Genomic DNA, 22,172 nt, shown 5'->3' on the forward strand with positions numbered 1-22,172 from the left:
CAGTTCCTAATTTGTTCTTAATAAGTTCAGCATTATATCACCTGCTGTCCTGTTTAGTTGGACTGAAAACTTGCAGACCCTCCATGGCCTTTGATGGGACAACACTGACATCAAAAACTGACTTATCTGATGTTTTTCTCATTGAAATAAAAACACACATGGGCTTATTTTCTGTCTCACATTCAGAGTCCGATTGATGAGTTGTTTATCCGTTCCAGTCTACATGCTAGTAATGACAGCGACAGTCACGCAGTAAAGGCACTGCTGTGGTTTTGAACACACCATGCCTGTAATAATGCTATGCTAATTAATGTGGCTGACTGAGAACAAACCATCTTTCCAAGGACACCCTCCCTCTACCTCATGTTCTCCCACTTACAATTCCCAGCATGCTTTTCAGCTTTAAAGCACGCTTGCGGTATCAAGAGATTCCCCTTTTGCCAGATGCTGGGTAAGGCACAGTGCAGGCGCTAGTGGGGAGAATTCTTTATTGCATTTGTGAATTTAAAAGGATATTTATGGGATGAGTAACAATAAGGGGGGGGGGCGGGGAGGTGGAGGAAGAAAAGAAAAATCTATTGAAGAGGGTGGGGAGGAGAAAAAAAAAGATCAGTGAAACAAAAGATGGGGAATGAAAGGGGGAAAAAAGGCGAAATCGCTGACTTTAACTTTCTTCCCTTCTGAGGGGAAATAAACTGCGATTATCAAATCAGTTACAACCATTGTGTCATAAATCATCACATATGAGAGGAACAATGACACTTTCCTCATTGCGGTCCCTCAGCTTTCTGCATGCCTTTCTTTTCTGGGGAGTGCTCATGAATGATTTAAAAAGTGATCTGTTTCTGAGCTGCGGCTGCTGCCTCAGAGGGAGATAACTCAGATGGGAGGAGTCTGAGCCGTGGTGGGAGGATCCACGCGTGAAGGTTTTTTTCTTGTCTGTCTTCAGCGAGAACACATGAGCCACCACTTGGATGTTCTCCTCATCACACATCAAGCAAGGATCGGTATCTTTCATTCATGAGGGGGAAAAGGTGGCAAGTATTCAAGTGCAAAGCGTTTTTTTCTCATGAAACAGAATAGATGGGGAAGGTTTTTTTCGACTGAGGGCGGAAAATATGGAGAATACGTGGGGAGACTGCTCTGTGGTCGCCGTGTGAACTGGAGAATAATATTTACAGAGCATCACACCTCACATCATTCATCACAAAATCACACACCCCAGCTAGTCCCATGAAACTAGAAGTTAATCCATCATCTGCCTCCCTCTTTTCTTTCTCTCCCTCTCCCCTTGATCCAGGCTTATACCTCCCATCCTCTCACCTTCACTCCGTAAAGGACACACAAGAAAACTTTGGTGTAATTCAAAAATAGTGGTGACAGTTCGCCAAAGTCAAAGTCACCCTACAGTACGTGGATAATCAAGACACACAAAAAAAAAAAGACCGGAGGCTCCGAAAAAAGGGAGCAGAGGAGAAGCATCTGTTCTTCCTTATTCTCCAGTGGAGAAGACGGACAAGCCTCGAGGCCACATCGATTCCTCTGAATCTGCCCTGTCGTGCTCAATCATTCCTCTACTAGCACAATAAACCTTTGTAACAGTCGGGTGTAGCCACTGTACGCCATTAAGGGTCTAATTAGTATATCTGTCTGCAGGCAGCGTGACTAAAACAGTACAGATTAGTCTTCCTGAAGTTTTAAATGAGTTAGTTGCACTTATAATTTAAATAGTATTGTTTATTCTGCATGAATTATTATTTACCAGCTAAAGTAATATGTTTTAGAGAAGTGGTTTCCAACCTTTTTGGATTTTACCCCTTAAAACAAATCTATTTTCTACTTGAGACCCTTTGTCGCTCGGTGTTCAACCAATTCTTCATTTGCAGATTGTTGTATTTGAATAGTTTTTAAAGGTCTGAAAAGGTCAATTTACCAAGAAATTCCCACAAAAGAAAACCAAAAAAAAGCACTGCTCAAATATGTGTTTTTTCTACTTTCCTATCCTGTTAATTACCTAATCAATATCCCCATTTTGGGAACAACACTTTCAGCTGTTGGTTGAGTGTTAGATACAAGAGTTTGTCATGTTTTTATTTAGTTTAAGAGGCAAACAGTTTCACTTACTTTACCTTATTCTGCTGTGATGAATGCCCAGTAGGTTTGGGTTTAAGTTTTAGTTCATTGTCATAAACCTGATCCAGATGTGGACCAAGACCAAGTTACAGTTTGTCTTTCAATGGCATCTTGTGATCTGTTCATCCATAACAGACTGTGCTGTAATTTAGTCACTTTAATGTCATAGTCTCAAAATCAGATTGTAAAATTGTCAGAATTTCATTAAGATTTGATTTCTGGATAGTGAAGCACACACGAGTGAGAGAGAAAAGTGGTTGATAGATGCATATTGAACATGATTGCATAAATAAAAATTCTCAAAAAAATTACATTTCCATGTGCAACACGGGCTTAACACAACGATTCCCAACTCACACCTAGCCTAAGGAGTGCATTTTCTTGAATCTTTGCATACTTCTGCTCTTACAAAATCTTTCACAAGTAAGCTTTTGAAAAGTTTTTTTGTGATAATTACAGAAACACATCTCATTTGAAATAGTAATTTATCATGACTACGGTAGCATATTTTGCGAAGCGGAAATATTGCCATTTGATTGAGAATTACAAAGGACTTCTGTTGCACCGGCTGTCACTGATATAACCACAGACAAACAAGAACACCTGCAGAAACATAAAAACTGCTTTGACTGATCTTTCTGTAACATGCTAATGAAGACTAGGAAAGTTTTCAATGCCAGCCTGTTCCAGTCTGCAAGGAGATGGAAGGCTTAGACCTCTCAGCACATTAGCTCTGTCAGCAGGGGGGCCAGGATGGCACTGAGAGAAACACAGACACACATTGGATAAATGAGTCAAGCAGGCATGAAACAACATGACCATGAAGGAAAAACTCTGAATATTATTAGCATTCATATGGTTTGTTTTCTGGCAGGATGACTCTTAAAGGACCTGTGTGTAGGATTTAGTGACATCTAGCGGTGAGGTTGAAGGTTGCAACAAACTAAATACACCCCCCCTCCTTCCGCGAACCACGTGAAAAATGTGAAAGGCCGTCTCTAGAGCCAGTGTTTGGTTTGTCTGTTCTGGGCTACTGTAGAAACATGGCGTTGCAACATGGCAGGCTCCCTATGTAGATATAAAGGGTTCATTCTAAGGCAACAAAAACACAACAATTCTTATTTTCAGGTGATTATACACTAATTAAAACATACTTATGAATTTAATATTCCATTTCTGCCAAGTCCGCTCCACTAGATGCCACTAAATTCTAACTAAACTCTCTTAACTAATTTTCACTACTGGAAAATGATTAGTTGTTGGCAGGAGATAGGCTCTATCAGACACATTTAGGGGTTAAAACCCACAGAACAAAATGCTTTAATGTTTTATACTGCTGGTAGTAACAGTCGTAGTGGTGATATTAATATTATTAATACTCTTTCCACAGTTTCAGCTTCGCTAGTGGCTGTAAGGATGGCGATGTTGAATCCTAATGACTTTTGTGATCCCCTGACTTTTCCTCTAGCGCCACCTTGGCTTCAACAACTATCGGACGGATTGTCATGAAATGTATTACAGTCATGTCCTCTTCAGGATGAATTGTAATAAGTTTTGTTGATCTTTTAACTTCTCACCTAACGCCATCATCTGGTCAAAATTTCAGTCTGTTTTCAATCAAATGTTAGCATGCTAGCGCTCTAAACTAAGATGGTAATCATGGTAAACATTATACCTGCTAAACAGTAAGATGTGAGCGTTGTCATTGTGAGCATTTAGCTCAAAGCACCACTGTGCCGAAGTAAAGGACTGACTGTAGACTCTTAGTCTTGTTACTATTTATGGTCAAGATTATACATGATAGAAATCCCATTTTATGATTTCTTATACCTCGAGAAATATGGCAATTAGGAAAATTGTGTAATTATTATCAAATAAATTCCCTCCAAAGTTTGCTTGGAAATAAATCAATACTAGCCATACATTTTTGATGTTGCCCTGGTTTGCAGTTTAGATTTTGTTTTCACAGTTTGGAAAACAGTTTGATTATTCCTCTGTCACCACTGGTTCAGTAGTTTGCAGAAGCCAATTAAGGACAAACACATTTTTGAGAAAATCAATACTTGATCTAATACAATTATATTATGAAATAATGCCTCAAATGTCAAATAATGTTACTTTTCAATAAAATTGGATAAAATTAACATATAAATGCTGTTTGCAGAGTTTATTAGTCAGTCAGTTTTGTTTGACTTGGTGCATATTATCATGTTTTTGCGAATGGAAAAATGATTAGTGGTGGTGACTTCACCTACAACAGTGCTGTATTGTTGTACATGTGCTGAACTTTACTCAATTAAAGAATTTCTGGGGTTTTTTTTTCTTTACTCTCGCTCCGCTGACTGACCAAGGAGAGGAACAGACAGTCACACTGCTAACTTGGCTCTTCTTAAATGTCAGTCTTCCTCCATCAGCCAATCCAATCAAATTGAGAAGTCGGGGAGTAAAGGACCTGATGCTGCAGCGATTACCACCAGGGGAGAGAAGCGATGGCAGACTTCGTCTTCCTCCTCATCCTCCTCCATCTCCTTCCCTCCGTCTTGGCCCTAATCCACTTAGTTGGCTCTTCCTGAGCTTACAGCCTTTCCTTTATTCCATTATAAAGACCCACTGTATGACCTGCTGCTTATTTCATTAAAAAAGGCCCAATCCATGACCCTGTGTCTAATCCATAATGCAGACTACAGACCAGCCACAACCCTCCATAGTCCACGCCACAGTCCAGCAGGGATGGCTGACAGATGGGACAGAGGGGACAGGGATGGAGAGATGGAGGTCCAATGAATGAGGGAGAATTTGAGAGCTCTGCTTCTGAGTGAAGCTTCCTGGCGAATGTGATTTCACTGATGTAAATGATGATAGAGTTGAAGCGTCGCCACTCTATCTTTGATGGTTGGAGATGGCTTTCGCTTGGCCCATCAGTGATATGGAAATGGTCACATCTAAAGGTGGAATGTAGTCTGTAAAATGAGCATAAAGCCTGAGACTCTCAAAACTCAAAACACCTTAACTTAAAATTTATATTGTAGTCGTCTCTGTAGCTCATTACAGTTAACCTTGGGAGAACTTTGCAACACAGAGTGACTGATGCTGAATCATATGATAATACTCTATCGACTCTATCCAATTTGACTCTGTATGACCTTCTCTGCTCTCTGCCCGCTTCAAAATCCTTGTGCCACCTCTGGCTGCCCTCTACCCTAACTGCCCTCTCATGCTCGAGATCCAGTTTGCTGGGTGTTTTCATCGCGTCCACAAATCTAAATTTACAACCTCCCTCCCATCAAAACCTGGCTTGCCTGCGTTTGCACTTAATGGCCTATCGGGTTACGTATTTATTGATAAAGCAGCACTATTTAGCCCTGAGTACCTGGCTTCCCGTATACCTGCGCCAGCTCTTTAGAGCCCGGCCAGTCACTCTGACAATGCAGCGTCAGATAAAATAGACACGTCCCACAGAGGTAACATCTTACACCGGTTGATGGGGGGGGGGGGGGAGCTTGTTTTGCTCTTTCCGTCCGGATCAACTCAGATCATTAAGAACAGTCAACTAATAATAATCACTTTTAACGGGGATCAGCCAGAGAGACACAGCCAGAAGCCCGGGGACATACAATACAGCCAGGATGTGACTACAACCCTCTCTCCATCGATAACACTAGCATATCTCATTACCGTGGCGACCTGCGGTACACTGCCACTCGGTCTTGATCATATAAAACCCATTTCGCTGCGCCGTCCCCGCCGGAGCACCAGCGGAGTGGAATATTCATTATTCAAATTTTAAGCATTGGAAACCCCAATATGTTACTAAGGCCAGATGAGATGAGATGAAATAGCTTAGCCTTTTGTCCAGGGAACATTGACTAATCGTCTCGCTCCCCAAAATCAATTTCCCAGCCATAAGCATCAGACACTTCTGATTGTACTGTACTGTTGAGGACCCCCTACCACCATCACCTAATACTCCTGCTGGCTGCCCAGAATAACTTATTGATTAGTGATTATGTTACGGGAGGTGTGGGTGGCCGGGTGGAGGGGGGGGGGCGGAAGACGGACTGGCCTCAGTCATCTCCACAGGGCTATATTTGGGTCCTCTGTCACCAGATCCAGCACATACTGACACTATCGCCAGATGCCACCAGCCCTGCTCCCTGGATGAGGAGAGAAATTAAGAAAGTTTTCTGGCAGTATAAATATGAAGAGAAATTTTTTTTTTTTTTTTTTTGAGAGCTTACAGTGTAGAGGGTGTTTCAAGCAAAGCAGCACAGCAGGGATTTCGAGTCGGATGATAAATTCTTAGATGTGGTGCGCTTGTGGACTACTAAATAAAGAAATAAGCACAAATATTTCAAAACAGAGATGGCTGATTATTAAATTTGCTGGGTTTGGTGGAGGGTTCTGGCTTAGTGATGGACTGTTTTCTCCCCCCAGGGTATTGGGCTGATCTCTCCCTCTCTCTCTCTCTGATTCTGTGCTGAGCCTGAAAAGTGGCTGTGATCAATACCTGCAGGCCCTTTCCACAGTGCCAGAGGGCTGTTTCTTTGTGTGTGTGTGTGTGTGTGCATGTGTGTGTGCTGTGTCAGCATCCACTCAGGACTTCATCAAACACCCCCCACCCCCCCAATACCTCAACTGCACACACACAAACACAAGACGCCTGCATCGGCCAACGTTCCCCCCCCTCAAACAGTCGCTCATTTTCACTTTCCCCATCTCACCCCCCCACACTCCTATCTACACACACACACACACACACACACACACACAAGCACTAATTCACGCCTCCTTCCTCCCATTCCAGGCCATCCCAACAAGGATGTTAAATACCATTCAAATGTCAGCCTGCCGTATTGATTGGAATAATAATTCTGAAAGGTAGGAGAGATGGCTTGTTGATGCTAAGCAGGCGCGTGACGGCCCGAGCATCCTTCACTGTCACAAAGTTGCCATGTAAGGGTTCCCGGCTCCCCTGGCAGGATGTGGATGGCGGTTTACGTTAGACCACCGAGGCCGTATGTTTCTGTCATTAATCATGGTCTTCACAGGCCAGTGACAGGCAGACCAGGATCTATGCTAAGAGAAACAGGGTCATCGTGAACGCCCTCGGATCAGAGTGTCTGTGTGCATGATTGTCAGACCAGAGGTTACGTTGATCACCAGGTGGTTTTTATTATCCATCATATGTGAGTGTGAAGGGATATTTAATGATATAATACTATATGTTTTATAGTTACACATATCTTTAGTTGCTGACTTGTTTTAAGAATATCCTTACAGCAGATATTCTGACAGATTAGTAACCTTATATGAACATTTCAGCAATAATCATCGACAGTTAATGTATAAATAACGTCAAGGATGCTTGTGAGCTTTAACAAACTGACAATATTTTGTCTTTTATGTGTGAATTTGTGTTATTTTTGGGAAGATTTACTTTAAAAAGAAAAACTTCTGTACCCCAAAAAGCCATCAAGCTGAGAACTTTTTACATTTACCGACACTTGAGGAGTAATATTTGGTTTTAGGGATGAAGATTTTCACAAATATAATTAATAACATAGCTGTCATATTCTTCTTTTGTAGTTTGTTTTTGCTATTTTTTTTACTCTGCTCTACAATACTTTTTAGTAGAAATACAATCTTTTCATGTATTTCATGATAGATGAAATTTTTGTTTCAGAACACTTTGGTATCTGCCTTTATTTTTCTTAAAAAAAAGAATATTTTCCTTATTATGAAGTGAGTCAGCATGTATCAAGGCATTTAAAAATGTGCATCCCTAACTAAGTCAGCTTCGACCCTCACCTGGCAGGTACCTCGATGTTGGAGATGGCATAGAAGTACTTGAGCAAGTTGTCTCTCTGGACGTAGGTGCCTCCGAGGGCGGGCCTGAGAAGCCTCATTCTAAGGTTGGTGAAGGTGAAGAAGTCTCTCAGTCCCTTCATACTTTCCATGCGAGTATACAGGCTGTCCATGTTCTGTAGCCGAGGGCCGGCGAACACAGCGAAGCGCGCCCGAACCTCGAACTTCACATTCTTGTCGTTCTTGGAGCCGACCCAGCGCGAGTACTGCTCGGTGCAGATGACCCGAGTGATGTTGGCGGGCGAGAGGTCACGCACACGTTTAGGTGGCATGTTGAAGGCGTCCAGGCAGTCGTCAGCGTAGAACTGGTACGGCTGCCAGGAGCGCCCGTGGTCCATGGACTTATCCAGTACCATGATGGTAGGACGGCCGTACTCGAAGGTGATCTGGATGTCGTCTGTGAGCTCCAGACTCTTGTTCCAGGACATGGTGATGTTAGCCAGCAGGGGCTCAGGGTGGCGTCTCCATGTGACCGTCTGCCAGTAGGTGATTAGGCCGTTGCGTTCACGGTCCTGCATCAGCTGAGGAGGGTGGGCCAAGTCTGGATTAGAGGCATCACACTCGTCACTGCACAGGTATGGGTTCTCCTACGAGAGGGATGAAGACAGAGCAGTCACACATCAGTCAGAGATCGAATGTTATGATGATAAACTACAGAGAATATGTGATATTTGTCATAAAAAGATTTGTTTTGAAGTGTCAAAACCAACAAATATCCGATGCTGTAACATTGACTGGCCTCAGATTTTCTTGTTGTTAGTTAGTTAGTTACTGATAATTTTATGAAACACTATACATACTATGACCTGATTTAATAAATGTGTGAAACTACATTTTGACACAGGAGACATGGCCCCAAGGTTTTAATAAAAGGGTAAACCTTAAGGCCCTTTTTTATACCCATTAATAAACCCTTATAATTTCAGTGTATACGTGCTTTGATGGTGCATATTTCAAAACTAATTTACAATTCATCAAATTACCTCAAAGTAATTGCAACACAGTGAACGTGGGACCTTTTGGGTTCCCAGAGGGGATGGGGCCCTGGGGCAGTTGGCTTCTTTGCCTATTTGATAATCCAGCCTTGCACAGACTTTATCAAAATGTTATTTCAAGTCTGACTTTAATGAGAAAACAAAAATGTTTTGCAGCATAATTTTTTGCTCAGGTTTTTTTTGCAGTAGTTGCAGTCATAGGTACCCACACACACTGATTCAAAAGATATGCACTTTTTCCTACGAGACTAGCTAAAAAAAACTATTCATATTGCTGGTGTAAATCTAAACGAGGAGTGTCTTCAACTCTTTGCCAGAGCACTGAGGGACACAGAGCTTAAAAGTAAACTTGCCAAACAACACAACAGGAAGTGTGAAGGTCAAGGGGATCGTGCACCATCACTGTCTTTGCATAGACAGCAGAGTGCTGCTGCACTTTTAACTCCAGAGAATTGATCCTCCTCTTCTAGTGATGTCAAGACTTTCAAGCCACGGCCCCTCTACAAAAGTCAACGGGATTATTCACACTCCTCACAGAGAGCTACGAGCCTCTTTCCACCTGCACTAAAGAAACGCCTTTCACTCTCTCTGTTCACAGATCTCGCGCCTCTCATCGTCCTTTTCTTCCAAAAAGACAAATTAATTCCGATCATGTTCCAAACATGTCAGATCCCGTACCTCCCATGACCTATATAGAGAGTTTTTTTAGCCCTCCACCAAACTTTGTCGAATTTAAAATCCCTTCCCTCGAATACGTTTCTAAATGTCCGGGTCCAGCAACATCCTAACTCTTGCTGGCTTCTCATATTCGAGACATTTGCATATATTTCAGTAAAATGGATGTAGCCTACTGTTGTAAGCCAGTTGTCTGACATCCACATCACCACAGAAGTTAAATATTTACACAAAGAAATCCCAGAGATCCTCACAGCCGTCTCTCCTGGTGCATAATTTGTGCAAAATTCAGCTCTAACGCTGTTTAGATTGTATCACATTCATAAGGCTCATCATGCCCCCAGGATGGACTAATTAGACTGATAAGGGCTTATTATTTTCTCCGTTGTTTAGTCACAGTCATTCATTGTATCAAAGGGGTCATTATTTGTCACTGTATTCACTACTGGTTTGTTTTTATCATAGCAGAACTCACAAAGTCCCAAAACTGAAATCTCTATCTTTGTCATAACGCTGTTATATTTATAGACCATTAACTAAACAGATCTCTGCTCTAAATGCAGTTCATATATTTTATTTAGGTTAGCAATTAGCCACCGATGCCTCTGAAGTTTCCATCCTCATCTCCTGTTTTCTACATTTGTAGTTACTGATTAAATTCTGATGTTATCCTTCGTCTTTTATTTATCGGGAACCCAATAGTATTTCTGCGTTTTACTGCATCTCGTTTAACAAGCTGTTGATGGAGTGCAGTGAGTGTCTTAAAATATCCCTCTTCTTTTCTTTCTTTTTATCCTTCCACCTCCACCACCACCACCACCCTCCTCCTCCTCCTCCTCCTCCTCCTCTCCTTCTTCCTCCCCTTTTCTTCTTTGTTTTCTTTTATCTTCTCATCTTCACCGCTCGTGTTTTACTACTGTTTAATTGTTGTGTTTAAGGATGTAACCGGCTCATCCTGAAACGCTGTTTGGTGGTGAGGTAATGGTAATTGTGTTGACAACAGCAACTACAGAAAAACAGCAGACGTAATTAAATAATTATTTTTGGAATATTTTTAGATATTCAAATAAAATATGAGAAAGGACAAATGACGAGCAGTGGCAAGAGGTAAAACTGTCAACCAGAAGACTCAAATCTAAGATGGGTTGACAACAAATATTTGCCCTGCTGACAAATGCAAAGGCACTAAACTACTTTAACTTTGCACAACCTGCAAAGAAAATGAACAACAGCGGTTCATCAACACACATTGTACTTTAGTGTTTACATGCCAGGTTAATATTTCCCTCTATTAGTCAAATAAAAAACATGCTACTGTATGTTTCTATGTAAAGCAGATGTTGTTTAACCCTGCAGCTGGTTTGACGTCATTTGTACAGAGCTGGGCTTGTCAAACTTCTAAGAATTACACTTAAAAATGGTCTAAACTGCCAATTTAAGATGAAATAAAGTTATTTTCTGGAAGCATCAGCTCTCATGCGATCATGTGATTGATTATATGTATTGTTTGATCCTTACATTTTAGTGACATGTTATTCTGCAAAACATGAATTTTTTTTTTTTAAATGTTAGAAGTGTGAAATCCATGACACCTCCTGTAACAATTAACATACAGAATTAACAACAATCTAATCATTTTATAATCTAGGATTACATAATTGGACTCATAATTGAAATTCTGCTGCTGTTAAAAGAAAAAGTCGTATAAAAGTCTGTCAGATGTTCAAATCAAATGCAAACAGTAAACTAAAACTAGCCAGTTCTGAATTAGACATAATTCAACATAACAATTATATTTTGCACAATTATTGCAAAACATGTAAAGTTTCAGTCACTTTTCTCTTTCATTTAAGTCCCAAATGTCACTTTTAGCAGTTTGATGAATTCAAAGATGATGAAAGACTTGATTCTTGTGCATTTTCCTTTATAGTTCCCAGAGATAACTAAACCATATCTAACATCAAACTAGAGAAAAACTGTACAAAAAGACCAGTCTGGGTGTTGATGAAAATCATACCAATATAGAATGAAATGTTTTATGCAGTTTCATCAAAGTGATGCATTAAATCAACTCCACAAAATTACCGCCTGCTTTTCAGTTTATCAGATTACAGCCATGACTAAAATACTGAGAAGATTGATTACACAAACTGATGGAACACACTGAAAGGCTTTTTGCATTAGTTAAGCACTGCGGAATCAGATCGGATAATGACTTTTAAGTGATATTCCACACAAAATCTATCTTTCTAGTGTGAAATCATGCAACCCCCCGTAGACTTGAAAGGTGTCAGTAAATAGTTTGTAGTTTCATCCTTGATGGAAAATGGCGGCTGTAGTCAGCAGGAGGTGGGCGCTTTAACATTCATGAACCGGCGCACGCGCCCGCTAACGAGCTTGACAGAGTCGTGCGTGCAAGATTGAGATGCAAATTGTGTATTTAGCCACATTTTACGTGAAAACGGGAGTGTTCGGAACATAGAGACGGAGAGTGGAAGCGGATTATGCTGCAGGGGTGGTTTGAGAAGTTTTTATGGATGTTTTGTTTCCTTTTTCTGCTGGAATCCATCGTTAGTAACATAAATTCAAGCTGACCAAACTTTCTGCAGCCTACAGAGGATTACTGTTCGATACTCAAAAGATTTTGGGAGCAGTATCACTTTAAATAGCAGTTTTTTCTTTATGATGTAAGCTCTAACGTGATAGCAGTATTGCATCATATCGATGTACTCTGCAAGCGCAGATCATGTGTCACAGCTTCTTTGCAGACGCTCACTTTTTCATGTCTGTTTCCAAGAAGCAGCACATCCCGACAGTTCTGCCTTTTGAGTAAAGTCATTGGACTGTACCAAGGGAAAGTGAGCAGTCACTCAAACCCACTCTAGTGGTCTAATAACAAAAGCCAAAGTTACAATCCTGCGAGGCTGAGATTATAAATCATCTGATTTATGGTGACAACGCAGAGTGGGAAAACTCCAAACATAAGCAAATGCTGAGCCGGTGCTGAGGGAAGCTGTGCGGCATTGAAGACACTATACAAGATAATAATGCATGTGAAGGCACAGCAGTGAAACTACAGTATCTTTATACCAAAAAACCGCAGATAATCTATCTCTCTCCTCACAGGGACGACATATCAGCATTGTTCTCTATCTGATAACCCAATTATCTCCCTTGCACCGACTCAGACAGAGATCACTGTCAGTGCAAACACACTTAGGATGATAATCTACAACGCTCATAACCAACTGCAACCGGAAAAGGTAATTAGAATTAGATGAAGGAGGTTACAGTGAAAGTCAGAGCCGGTATGTGCTACTTTTAGCTGAAAGCTGCTCTGTAGTGGCCCTGCTGCTTTTGTGCCCTCCATTAGTGCATCCTCTGACCTTAGCTCAGACACACGTTTATACACAACAGACTGGATTTAGGAGGCTGTTGTTCCAGGGATGACCCTCGACCTACAAATCCTATTGAAAATGATTGCACTGTCACACTGTCCCAGATAGAAACTCCTTATACGTTAGCTGCTGAAGTGTGTTTGTGATAGTGTTTACAGACTGAGACAAAGATGTAGAGAGTCAGGAAGAGAAAGTGTGTTTTTTTTTGTGTGTGTGTGTGTGTGTATGCAGGCGACTGTACAAATCAGACAAGAGGCAAGGATCAATACAGTATTTTTCTTTTTTACGTCTGGGTGTCATGTTGTTGGATTTGAGCGTCGGGTCAAAAAGCTGCACACTGCTGTTCATCAGTGTGCTCTGACCTCTCCGGGCCCTTTAGGATTAGCTACAGGAGGAGGTGATATGTACAGTAATATAGGCTGGAAGATTTTTATCCCTCACGAGACTTACGCACGAGGTTATGTATAAGCCCTTTGTGTGCCCTGTCGTTCTTATCCCACTCTACCTCCTGCCAGCACTCTGCCCCGATCCAGTATATCTATGCCAGCCTACACACACACACACACACAGACACACACCCACAAACACCCGTAAACACACTCACACACACATATATATCCTGGCCAACTGCTGCGGCAGGTGGCCCGCACCGCTAAGCCCCTCCAGCAATTATCCCTCGCTGGGATCCTGTCTCCACGACAACAGCCGCCGCCATAATGCTCTCTGCGATGAGCGACTTCCTTGTTTTCACTTGCGGGGTAACAATTTGATTCAAAGCGCTCATTAATAACTCCTCAAGCGCTAAAGTTATGAGGAGTTTGTGTTTGTGACTAATAAAAAAGAGTGAGCTCTCTGACCTTCTGGAAATCATCATACACAAATATCAGTTTAGGAGTTAGTTATTGCGATGTTTGAACACAACAGCAGTAAAAAAAACATTACTGGTTGCCTACAGAAATAACAAACCGCCGTTATGCATTTACGCAGAAATAAAACACGAAGAAAATTGTCCTTCCCTCTCTCTTCCCTCGCTTTTATGACCATTTCTCTCTCTCTCCCCCCCCACACCAAAATATTCTCCCTCAGTCTCTCTGTTGCCGCCGTGCCCTCTCTCTCCTCTTTATTTCTTCCTTCACTTATAGAAGTTTCTATGTTATATTGTTATATTGCTAGCAAGGGGAATAAAGGTAGGGACACACAGTCAGAGAATACAATTTATTTTGTTTTGGAGGAAACATCAAATGAAATGACCCTCCCATTAAAAAGGCCACAGAGGGGAAGAGAAAGGGATATTGCTTTTCCACTTATAACGTTAATCTTTGATTTTTCCATCATACTGAAGGATCTTGTTACCTTGAGTGAAATGCAAGTATAGAATGACAAATCATATACTTGTTTTTACTTTAATTACCTGCGACTGTGATTATTTGCCGGCTGTAAACTGTCTCGACAGGAACATAACAGCAGTCGGCAAAGTGTAAATGTGTGTGTGTGTGTGTGTGTGATTGTCTATGTGTGTGCGTGCAAGCAAAAGCAAATGTTTACTGTAGGCAAGTGTGATTATGCTGGAGGAGGAGAGAAGAAGGACAGAGCAAGGGACACCATGCTGCTCCGAAGCAGCAGCGAGGCTCGTCCCGCTCAGATCAACACAGTTGGACCAGGACGAGTTATGAACTTATCTTCTAATTCAGGCAAATACTTACAGCGCATTGAAAGAAGCAAAAATATCAGAGAGACGTACTCTTTTCCTGAAATGCACTGATGAGGTAAATCCAGGCAAAAGCTATTATACTTTATTGATGTCTGTTATTAAATCTAAACCAATCACAAAGGAGCAGACGTAGATAAAGAGAGGCAGACGAGCTGGAAAAGGATTTTAAGCTTTTTGGGGAGGACTGTGCGTCAGAGATCTTTATATTATTTTGTGCTTTCAGTCTTTCTTTAAAGACTAATGATTTAGTTTTGCACATCAATAACATTGTCTGACTCATGATGTACAGGTTTAAAATAGGATCAGATTCAATGCAGCAGGACAACAGATATTTTTTACTCCACTAATTTTTTTTCCTTGACAAAACCTGGTGCCTACATTACCCATAATGCAACTTGACTGAAGACAGATCGGTCAGAGACTTGGGTGTTTATGCAAGCAGCGGCAAATGTAGTCTTGAACCTCTAGCCTCAAGCAGAGATCTTGTAACCCCGCTTCTTTCTAACGCCACACCCCCAGATTTTTTCATTTTCAAACTTGTAGTCATCAACCCCAACCGACGCCGACTCACGCTACGTTACGTGAGGCAACAGACTCTGAAGTGTAAAATCAGCGCACTTCCCCTTTAATTGACCTGCTGTGTCAGAGGTCAACCATGTTTTTGTCCCTTGGTCATGATAATATTTTTTCTCACCACATTCTTTGCACAGATTTTTTTTGGGGAAATGCGGACTCCAGCGAGCAGACATTTTGACTTGTCATAGTTGGAAAAGCACAGCTGTTGCTAATAACATTAGCGATGGCTCCGCTGTGTTAAAGCGTCCCAGTAAGCCGTGACAGTGTGACCAACATTCACAACACCAGGACCCTGATATCGAAGCAACTAAATGCAATTCACTCATCATTTAATTTTATTATTTAAACCTGTGATTTTCTCTACTGTGAAATGTCAACATGTCTGCCGTAAAGAGTCTCCAATGGCTTCCAAAAAAACACTTTTAATCAGCATAAATAAACTCAAATAGTCTAAGTGAAAGTAAACAGAAATTACAGACAGAAATGATTCCCCTGGAAATCCTTGCAGAAAAATATTTGAGAGGATTTGTTGATTTCAAGTTATTTTTTTTTTGGTAAGTTGTAGGAGACTCACTTGCCCTGACATAACATTGCTCTTGCTGTAGTCAGCATCTCTACTCCTTTGTAGAGATTTGGGAAGTTCAAACTATTGCAAGAACACTCGTAAACATGGCAAGGAGCGTGAGTCTCCTACAGTTTTCCAAAACACATCATATCAACAGAAACCATCTCAAATACTTGTCTACCGGCATTTCCGGGGGAATACTTTCTGTGTTTATACTCTCAAGATATACTTGTCCGTATTTCCCAAATCTCTACAACGGAGGTGGTAAGTAAAATTTTATCATGAACAGTAGTCATGATGGACAAAACACCGACAAACACAGTGGCTCTAGCCTCTAACCGTACGGTCTGACCATCAGATCCCCGGTTGGAGAGACAAGACGATTTGTTAAGTTCACCTCAGGCTGTCTAAGCCCCTGTGACCAATCCCTCTTAGTATCACCTCAGTCAGGGATAAATCTCACTTATAACTATCCTCCTGTTCTGCCAACACATCTAAACACTCTCTGATCACTTTCAACTGTGTCCTAATGGGGAAGCAAGCCATGCCATTACATCACTACACCCTCCCCCACCTCCCTTGTTCCTTACAGTCACTCTCTCTGTGTCGCTCTCTTTTAGCTGTCTGTTTCTTTCTCTGCTCCCTTCCGTTAATTATGCCCTGCACTGTTAAACCTGCTCACACTGTGCCCGGATTCACCTCCAGGGGTGTATTATTACGGCACTGGCCACCCGGGCTATTTTTTTAACCCCAGGGAGATGCACAAGGGATGGCTCACCACTGGGTGTGGGTGGCCCTTTTGCGCGGCCTTGATGGCCCACTGCTGGGCAGGGCAGGCCAGCCGGGCCTGGCAGGGCTACATTGGGCAGGCAGTATGAAGTATGGCTATAGGCCCAGTCTGGGAAGCACTGATCCACACTACCAGCTGCCATCTTCCTCCCCTTCCTGCATGCTCCCCTTCCGCTGCTGCGTGGCTTCTCTCTCTTCTCATGTCTATTTTTAGAGCTGGCTGATTTCTACCTTCTAAAACAGGCAAATGTGTTGTGGAACAGGAAGGTGTGTGTGTGTTTTTTTGTTGTTGTTGTTGTTGTTGTTGTTATTGTTGTTGTCTTTCTTAGACATACTACAGTGTGTCGTGGCCAACTCATGCACATGTTTCACACTCCCCTGCTGGTCCCCGTTAACGTCAGCGAGCACTGTACATTCCTGTACACATGCATGCATGCATCCCATTTACATTCGGCTGCTCTCTGTTCTCGGCCCCGTGGGAGATGGTTGAGTGAAGGTTTTGGTTCAAAACCAAAAAAAAATGAAATAACAAACAACGGCACAGTGAGACCTTTTTCGAATGCAGCATTTTTATATCGACACTGTGTGTACTACTGTGGAACTGTGGTCTGATTTCATCTTTCTGCTTAGCTAAGCTTGGATCTTCTTCACCTCTCCCTCATCATTAGCTATCCCCCTCTGCAACACACTGCCTCACCCCCCTCAAACCTCCTTACTCCATCATCCTCAACTGCAAGCAAAGACTCTATCGTAGCTATCATACGGAGAAACTACAAAGAAACTACTGAGGCTCCTAACACAGCACTAGTGACAGTAGCATCTTTGTCAAAGTGCTGGAAGCCCGTCATGTTGAAAGAAGCCAACATGCTGGCCTGTTTGGCTGAGGAGAAAAGATGCTGCATTCCCAGGGAACAAGAGAGATAAATAGAGTAGAAAAAATGCATCCCTGTGGAGACGGATAAACCAAAAACTACTGTAAACCAATGCAAGCAGGGAGAGCTACAGTATGCTTCAACATCAAAACCCCCCAAAAAGTGAATTCTCCCATAGTTTTTAGAAACAGCACTCATAGGGTGAGAGAAGGGGGGGGGTGAAATTATTTTGCATCTTCCGCAGTATGTCTCAAGTCTTATTAAGGATGAGCAGCTCTGCGCATTGGGTGATGCAGTCTTTTTTTTTTTTTTTTTTTTTTTTCCAGTGCCCCGACTTTCCCTTGACTTGTGGGATTGCTGAATGAGTGAATGTAAATGTACACCAATTAGATAAGAAACCGGCTTTTCTGTAAAGCTGCCAAATCCAGGGGCAAGAGGAAAAGAGAAAAAAAAAAAAAAAAGCGAAAAAAAAAAAAAAATGCTGCCTTCCAGAAAATAAATGATCTGTGTACCAATAACGCTCAACCAATACCCAGTTGGTGCGTCCAAAAGAGAGACGGAGAGGAGATGTAATGGCCTTGATTCCCTGCTGAAGATGGATTAATCCTCTGATAGTAGATACATATGTAAATGTTCAGTGATTCTTAACCCGAAATGCAGAGATTTTCTGTTAGATAAATGCAAAAATATTGATTCTAACATGCCAGAAAAACTGTTTTTTGTGCCCTAAATACTTATCGAGTCACAGACTTCAACCTGCTTTTGCTTTCTGGTGTAGTTACCGCTCATTATGTAGGAGTTTGAGTCCGACATCCCTCACTTCTCAAGCAAACTTTCATCTTAAAGCTTCTCCGCTCTCTAAAATCCCCAGCTAGTGCTCTAGAGGGCCTGGTTCAATCCTCACAGCCACAAATGACCTGAGAAGAACCAGAACTTTCCATTATTAAGACCCTGTCCGATGTAAAAAAAAAAAAAAAAAAATGCTGACTAAGACTTGACTCCTTCCTGTCCCGCCCTCCAACCCCCCCTCTTTCTTTCTTTCTCTCTCATCAGTCTAGCGGCTCACTCTGGATCCACTGGATGGAGCGTCACCGGCCAAACCCCTTGTAAGGAAGCCCATTAAGGAACCCATCAATATTTCATCATCGCTCACTCAGAAACATAGTTATAGAAGTTTCCAGGCCGGGGCCATTAGGGGGCAGACGTCAATACGTTATGGCAGCGAGCATCTCTCTCCACTTCTTCTCCCTCTTTCTCATGCCTCCTCCTCTCAAGAGCAGTCATCGGAGAGGCTTTCTCAAGAAGACAGTGGTTTCCGCTTCTTCTACATTAAACAAATCATTAACCATTAGGTATCCAAGGAGCACAATATCCTTTCCTGCTCCTGTCAAATGACCCCCGCCCGCCAAGTGCTGCTATTAGTCTCAGTGAGAAGAAGGGAGGGAGACTGGGGGGGTGAGGGGTGGTTGTTTGTAAAAGCTGTCTTAAGGTAACAAATGTCTAGTCACACAGAATACAAACACCTAATTAACAGTGTGGCATGATTGTATAGCCTAATGTGATGTAGACAGGCAGGAACACTCTTTAGAAACGCTTTTGTTGTGAGACTTTTGACTCATGTCTGTAAAAAGACGAGTCTAGCGCCTTCAATTTTGGCCAACTCAGTGAGTGGACACTGTGGCAATCATCAAGAGGACAAACTTGCTGTCTCACACAAACTTTCCATTGAAGAAGCAAGGGGGGGGGGGGGGGGGGGGCTTACATGCAGTCTGCTTAGGATTACAATGATTTTATAACCCTTATTTCAAATTATTACACCTACATTAGCTGGGATGGGGAACTAGCCTGCAGGCTAAAGTGTGTTAAATATTGCTGTAGCAGACATTTTAACGAGTTTTTTTCCTCGCAGCTCACCCTTCAGTGTCCTTGGAACTAAAGAGGACCCTGCTATATGCATTTTACCAGAGGAAATGTTAGGTGCTCTATAGATGCCCAAATCACACCGGATCACAGGGCTGCCAAGTACATACTAATGTAAACAACACCTCCAGACCTCTCTGAGGGAGGTCGAGCCATGCCAAGTCATTGCACTTATGTCATCCCTTTTAGATCCCTATAGATTTTTAAAGTGTGAATCCTGCTCGCACCTTAATTAAACCATTTTTTTCTTGTGTGTCATTACTTTTCACGTTGTCACTATTCAGGTTCATTGCACAAGCCTGTGATCTTGCCAATTTCCACAACAGTGTTTTTGAACTTTTTACACTCACAACTATGTTTTATAGAGAACCAGCCAATGTTGTGTTTACACACTATGAGCTTTCAGATATTAATAATTCTATACATTTAAAAGTTATGAATAAAAGTGTAAAATATGCTGTTCAAGTCCCGACATGAACTCACCAGGGTGCAGAATCTCTCCGGTGGGTTTCCACACGTGATTCCGGGCGGATCCACCTTGATCCGCATGTAGTCTTTCATGGTTGCGGTTTTCGGCTGGCACGCGTAATGCTCCCACACCGAGCCTTCATCCGTGCTCACCAGGGACTTGCACAGTTCGTACTGGCCCAGAGTGGAGGCCAAGCAGTGCAGCAGCAACAGCAACACGGCCTGGAGGAGCATGGCAGGCTGGGGGGTGTTTGGAGTGGGGTCCGGCGCAGGGTGAGGGGGGCCACGGAGCTCAGAGGAGAGATGAAGCGCATGGAGCGGTGATCACAAGGAAATAGTGGACATCCCTACCACCATACTGCTGTACTGTGAATGGACACAACTCGCCCCCAGACATATAAACTCCCTAAATGAACACTGTGGGAACTCTCGTTCAGTGTCTCTTCACAAACATCGACGGCCCCCAGAGAGCCGAGAGAGGGACACTTTGTTGTTTTGACGGCTGACTTCCTGAGGAAGATGGACGGTGGATGGAGAGGCGGATAATTTTACAGAGAGTAACCTCGGCAGACTCTTTAACCATAGTGTTGCAGGAAGTTGGGGTTGAGTTGTTATCGCGGGTCCATGTCTCAGAGAGCGGAGTCCTGCAGGGAATCGACGGAGTAGGTTGGGGAGGATGAAGGAGAAACTGACGCGTCTTCAGGTATATCCATTGGACGTTTGGCACCGGCCGAGCTCCTCTGATTGTCCTGGGGCGAAATGGGGGCAGATGTGAGAGAAGCAGGGAGTTAGCGTGCTGAGTAATGTATCCTCATCAATTAATCACATCCTTAATTGTACTGTAAATGCAAGGATGCATCTGTCTTATTTTCAGAGCTCAACTTGGGTTTAACTTTATCCTGAACGGTATTTCCTCTTTTGCATAAATAAAAGTTTAATGACAGTCTTTGAAATATACATGTGGATCGGTGGGTTGCATTCTTATTTAGTAGCAGTTTAATCATATCGCAGTAAATTGCATTAATTCATCTTGGAGAGTGAGGAGACATCACATATTTGTTTTCAGACTATGAGGACAACTTTTTTGGTGAATTTGGCACAGCCAGTTGGATACAAGGAAGTCTGGTTAAACAAACCTTTAACCTGCGGTGCATTCAGCGACACTTAACGTGAGCATCGCGTTTTAAAACGCACTATAAAGGCGCTGCACTGTGTAGATAACCTTGTGCGTAAAAACACGTGCTGCTGCCGGGTGCCGCCTGTGCGCACAGGAGTTGTAATTGCTCCTATAGCTCTACAAAGGCTGGAGATGGATAGTAGGCTATAGATGTGTGTTTTTTTAAAACAATTGCACCGCAAGAATTGAAATATACATCCGAAAGAGACATTTAATAGCCTATACCACCTTAAAATATGTGAACATGCGCAAAAAAGAGGAGGCAGTGCTCACAAATGAGCTTTTTTAAATATTTTTTTTTTAATTTAAAGTGCCATTTTCTTTGAAGTTTATGAATTATAGGCTTCTTCACTACTCTGTCTAACTTCACCATACTGTCATTTGTGTAATAATAAACTTTACGCAGAGGAAATTGCACCAGAAGTAGTTACTGCCCGGATTTATTCGCTTAATTCAATTATTATTCGATTTTTAGACCGCATTCATGAATACATGAAGAAATATGGTTGACATTTTATTTTTTGCAGTGTGGACCAATTGATCATAATCCGGCTGTCATCCCACACTGACAGAAACCAGGTTCTTGCACAACGTACCCCACACAACCCCGTGGACTCTGACTTAGTTCAGTTGAAGTCGACAAAAAGCTATTTCCCGGCACTGACAGTCCTGTAGGGGTGTGTCAGTTTGCACAGTACTAGTGCATCCCACCGAGCAGCATCGCTCACACACTATATATATATATATATATATATATATATATATATATACATATATACATATATACATATATATATATATATATATATATATATATATATATATATATACTCACACATTAAAGCGTTAATGCGCTTCTATAAAAAACTGTAAATTAAGCAGAAAGTCTCTTGATTATCCACTCTGACTATTCTGGAGAAGGTCCCGATATTGTGCATAACTCACAGCAGCTTCTCGGCGCAAGACTTCAAAGAGCTTCAGCACAATGCATCGTTATTGCGAGATGTTTTATCATCATCATCAGATAA

The 22,172-nt window shown here is 42.1% G+C and overlaps 1 protein-coding gene and 2 long non-coding RNA genes across 5 annotated transcripts in view; 1 reads left to right on the forward strand and 2 right to left on the reverse strand.

Moving 5' to 3' along the window:
* The window catches only part of LOC122968393, a 57,205-nt gene extending 52,416 nt beyond the window's left edge, over positions 1 to 4,789 (forward strand). For both annotated transcript variants that reach the window (XR_006398819.1, XR_006398820.1), the window contains one exon: positions 4,548 to 4,789. This is a non-coding gene — a long non-coding RNA (uncharacterized LOC122968393). The remainder of the gene's footprint in view (positions 1 to 4,547) is intronic.
* LOC122968394 overlaps positions 1 to 22,172 on the reverse strand; it is a 221,677-nt gene that overhangs the window by 109,886 nt on the left and 89,619 nt on the right. The gene's annotated exons all lie outside the window — the stretch shown is intronic.
* LOC122968389 (netrin-G2-like) overlaps positions 1 to 22,172 on the reverse strand; it is a 66,620-nt gene that overhangs the window by 44,019 nt on the left and 429 nt on the right. The window contains exons 2-3 of one of the 2 annotated variants that reach the window (XM_044333580.1): positions 19,983 to 20,716; positions 7,942 to 8,585 (exon numbers count right to left, since the gene is read on the reverse strand). In XM_044333580.1, the coding sequence (XP_044189515.1) occupies positions 7,942 to 8,585; positions 19,983 to 20,201 (863 nt within the window). In that variant the 5' untranslated portion in view covers positions 20,202 to 20,716. Of the gene's footprint in view, positions 1 to 7,941; positions 8,586 to 19,982; positions 20,964 to 22,172 lie in introns of those variants that run through there. The other variant, XM_044333579.1, reaches the window with a different exon arrangement.

The sequence above is a fragment of the Thunnus albacares genome, chromosome 18 (assembly GCF_914725855.1).
Source record: "Thunnus albacares chromosome 18, fThuAlb1.1, whole genome shotgun sequence".
In the NCBI taxonomy this organism is placed as follows: Eukaryota; Metazoa; Chordata; class Actinopteri; order Scombriformes; family Scombridae; genus Thunnus; species Thunnus albacares.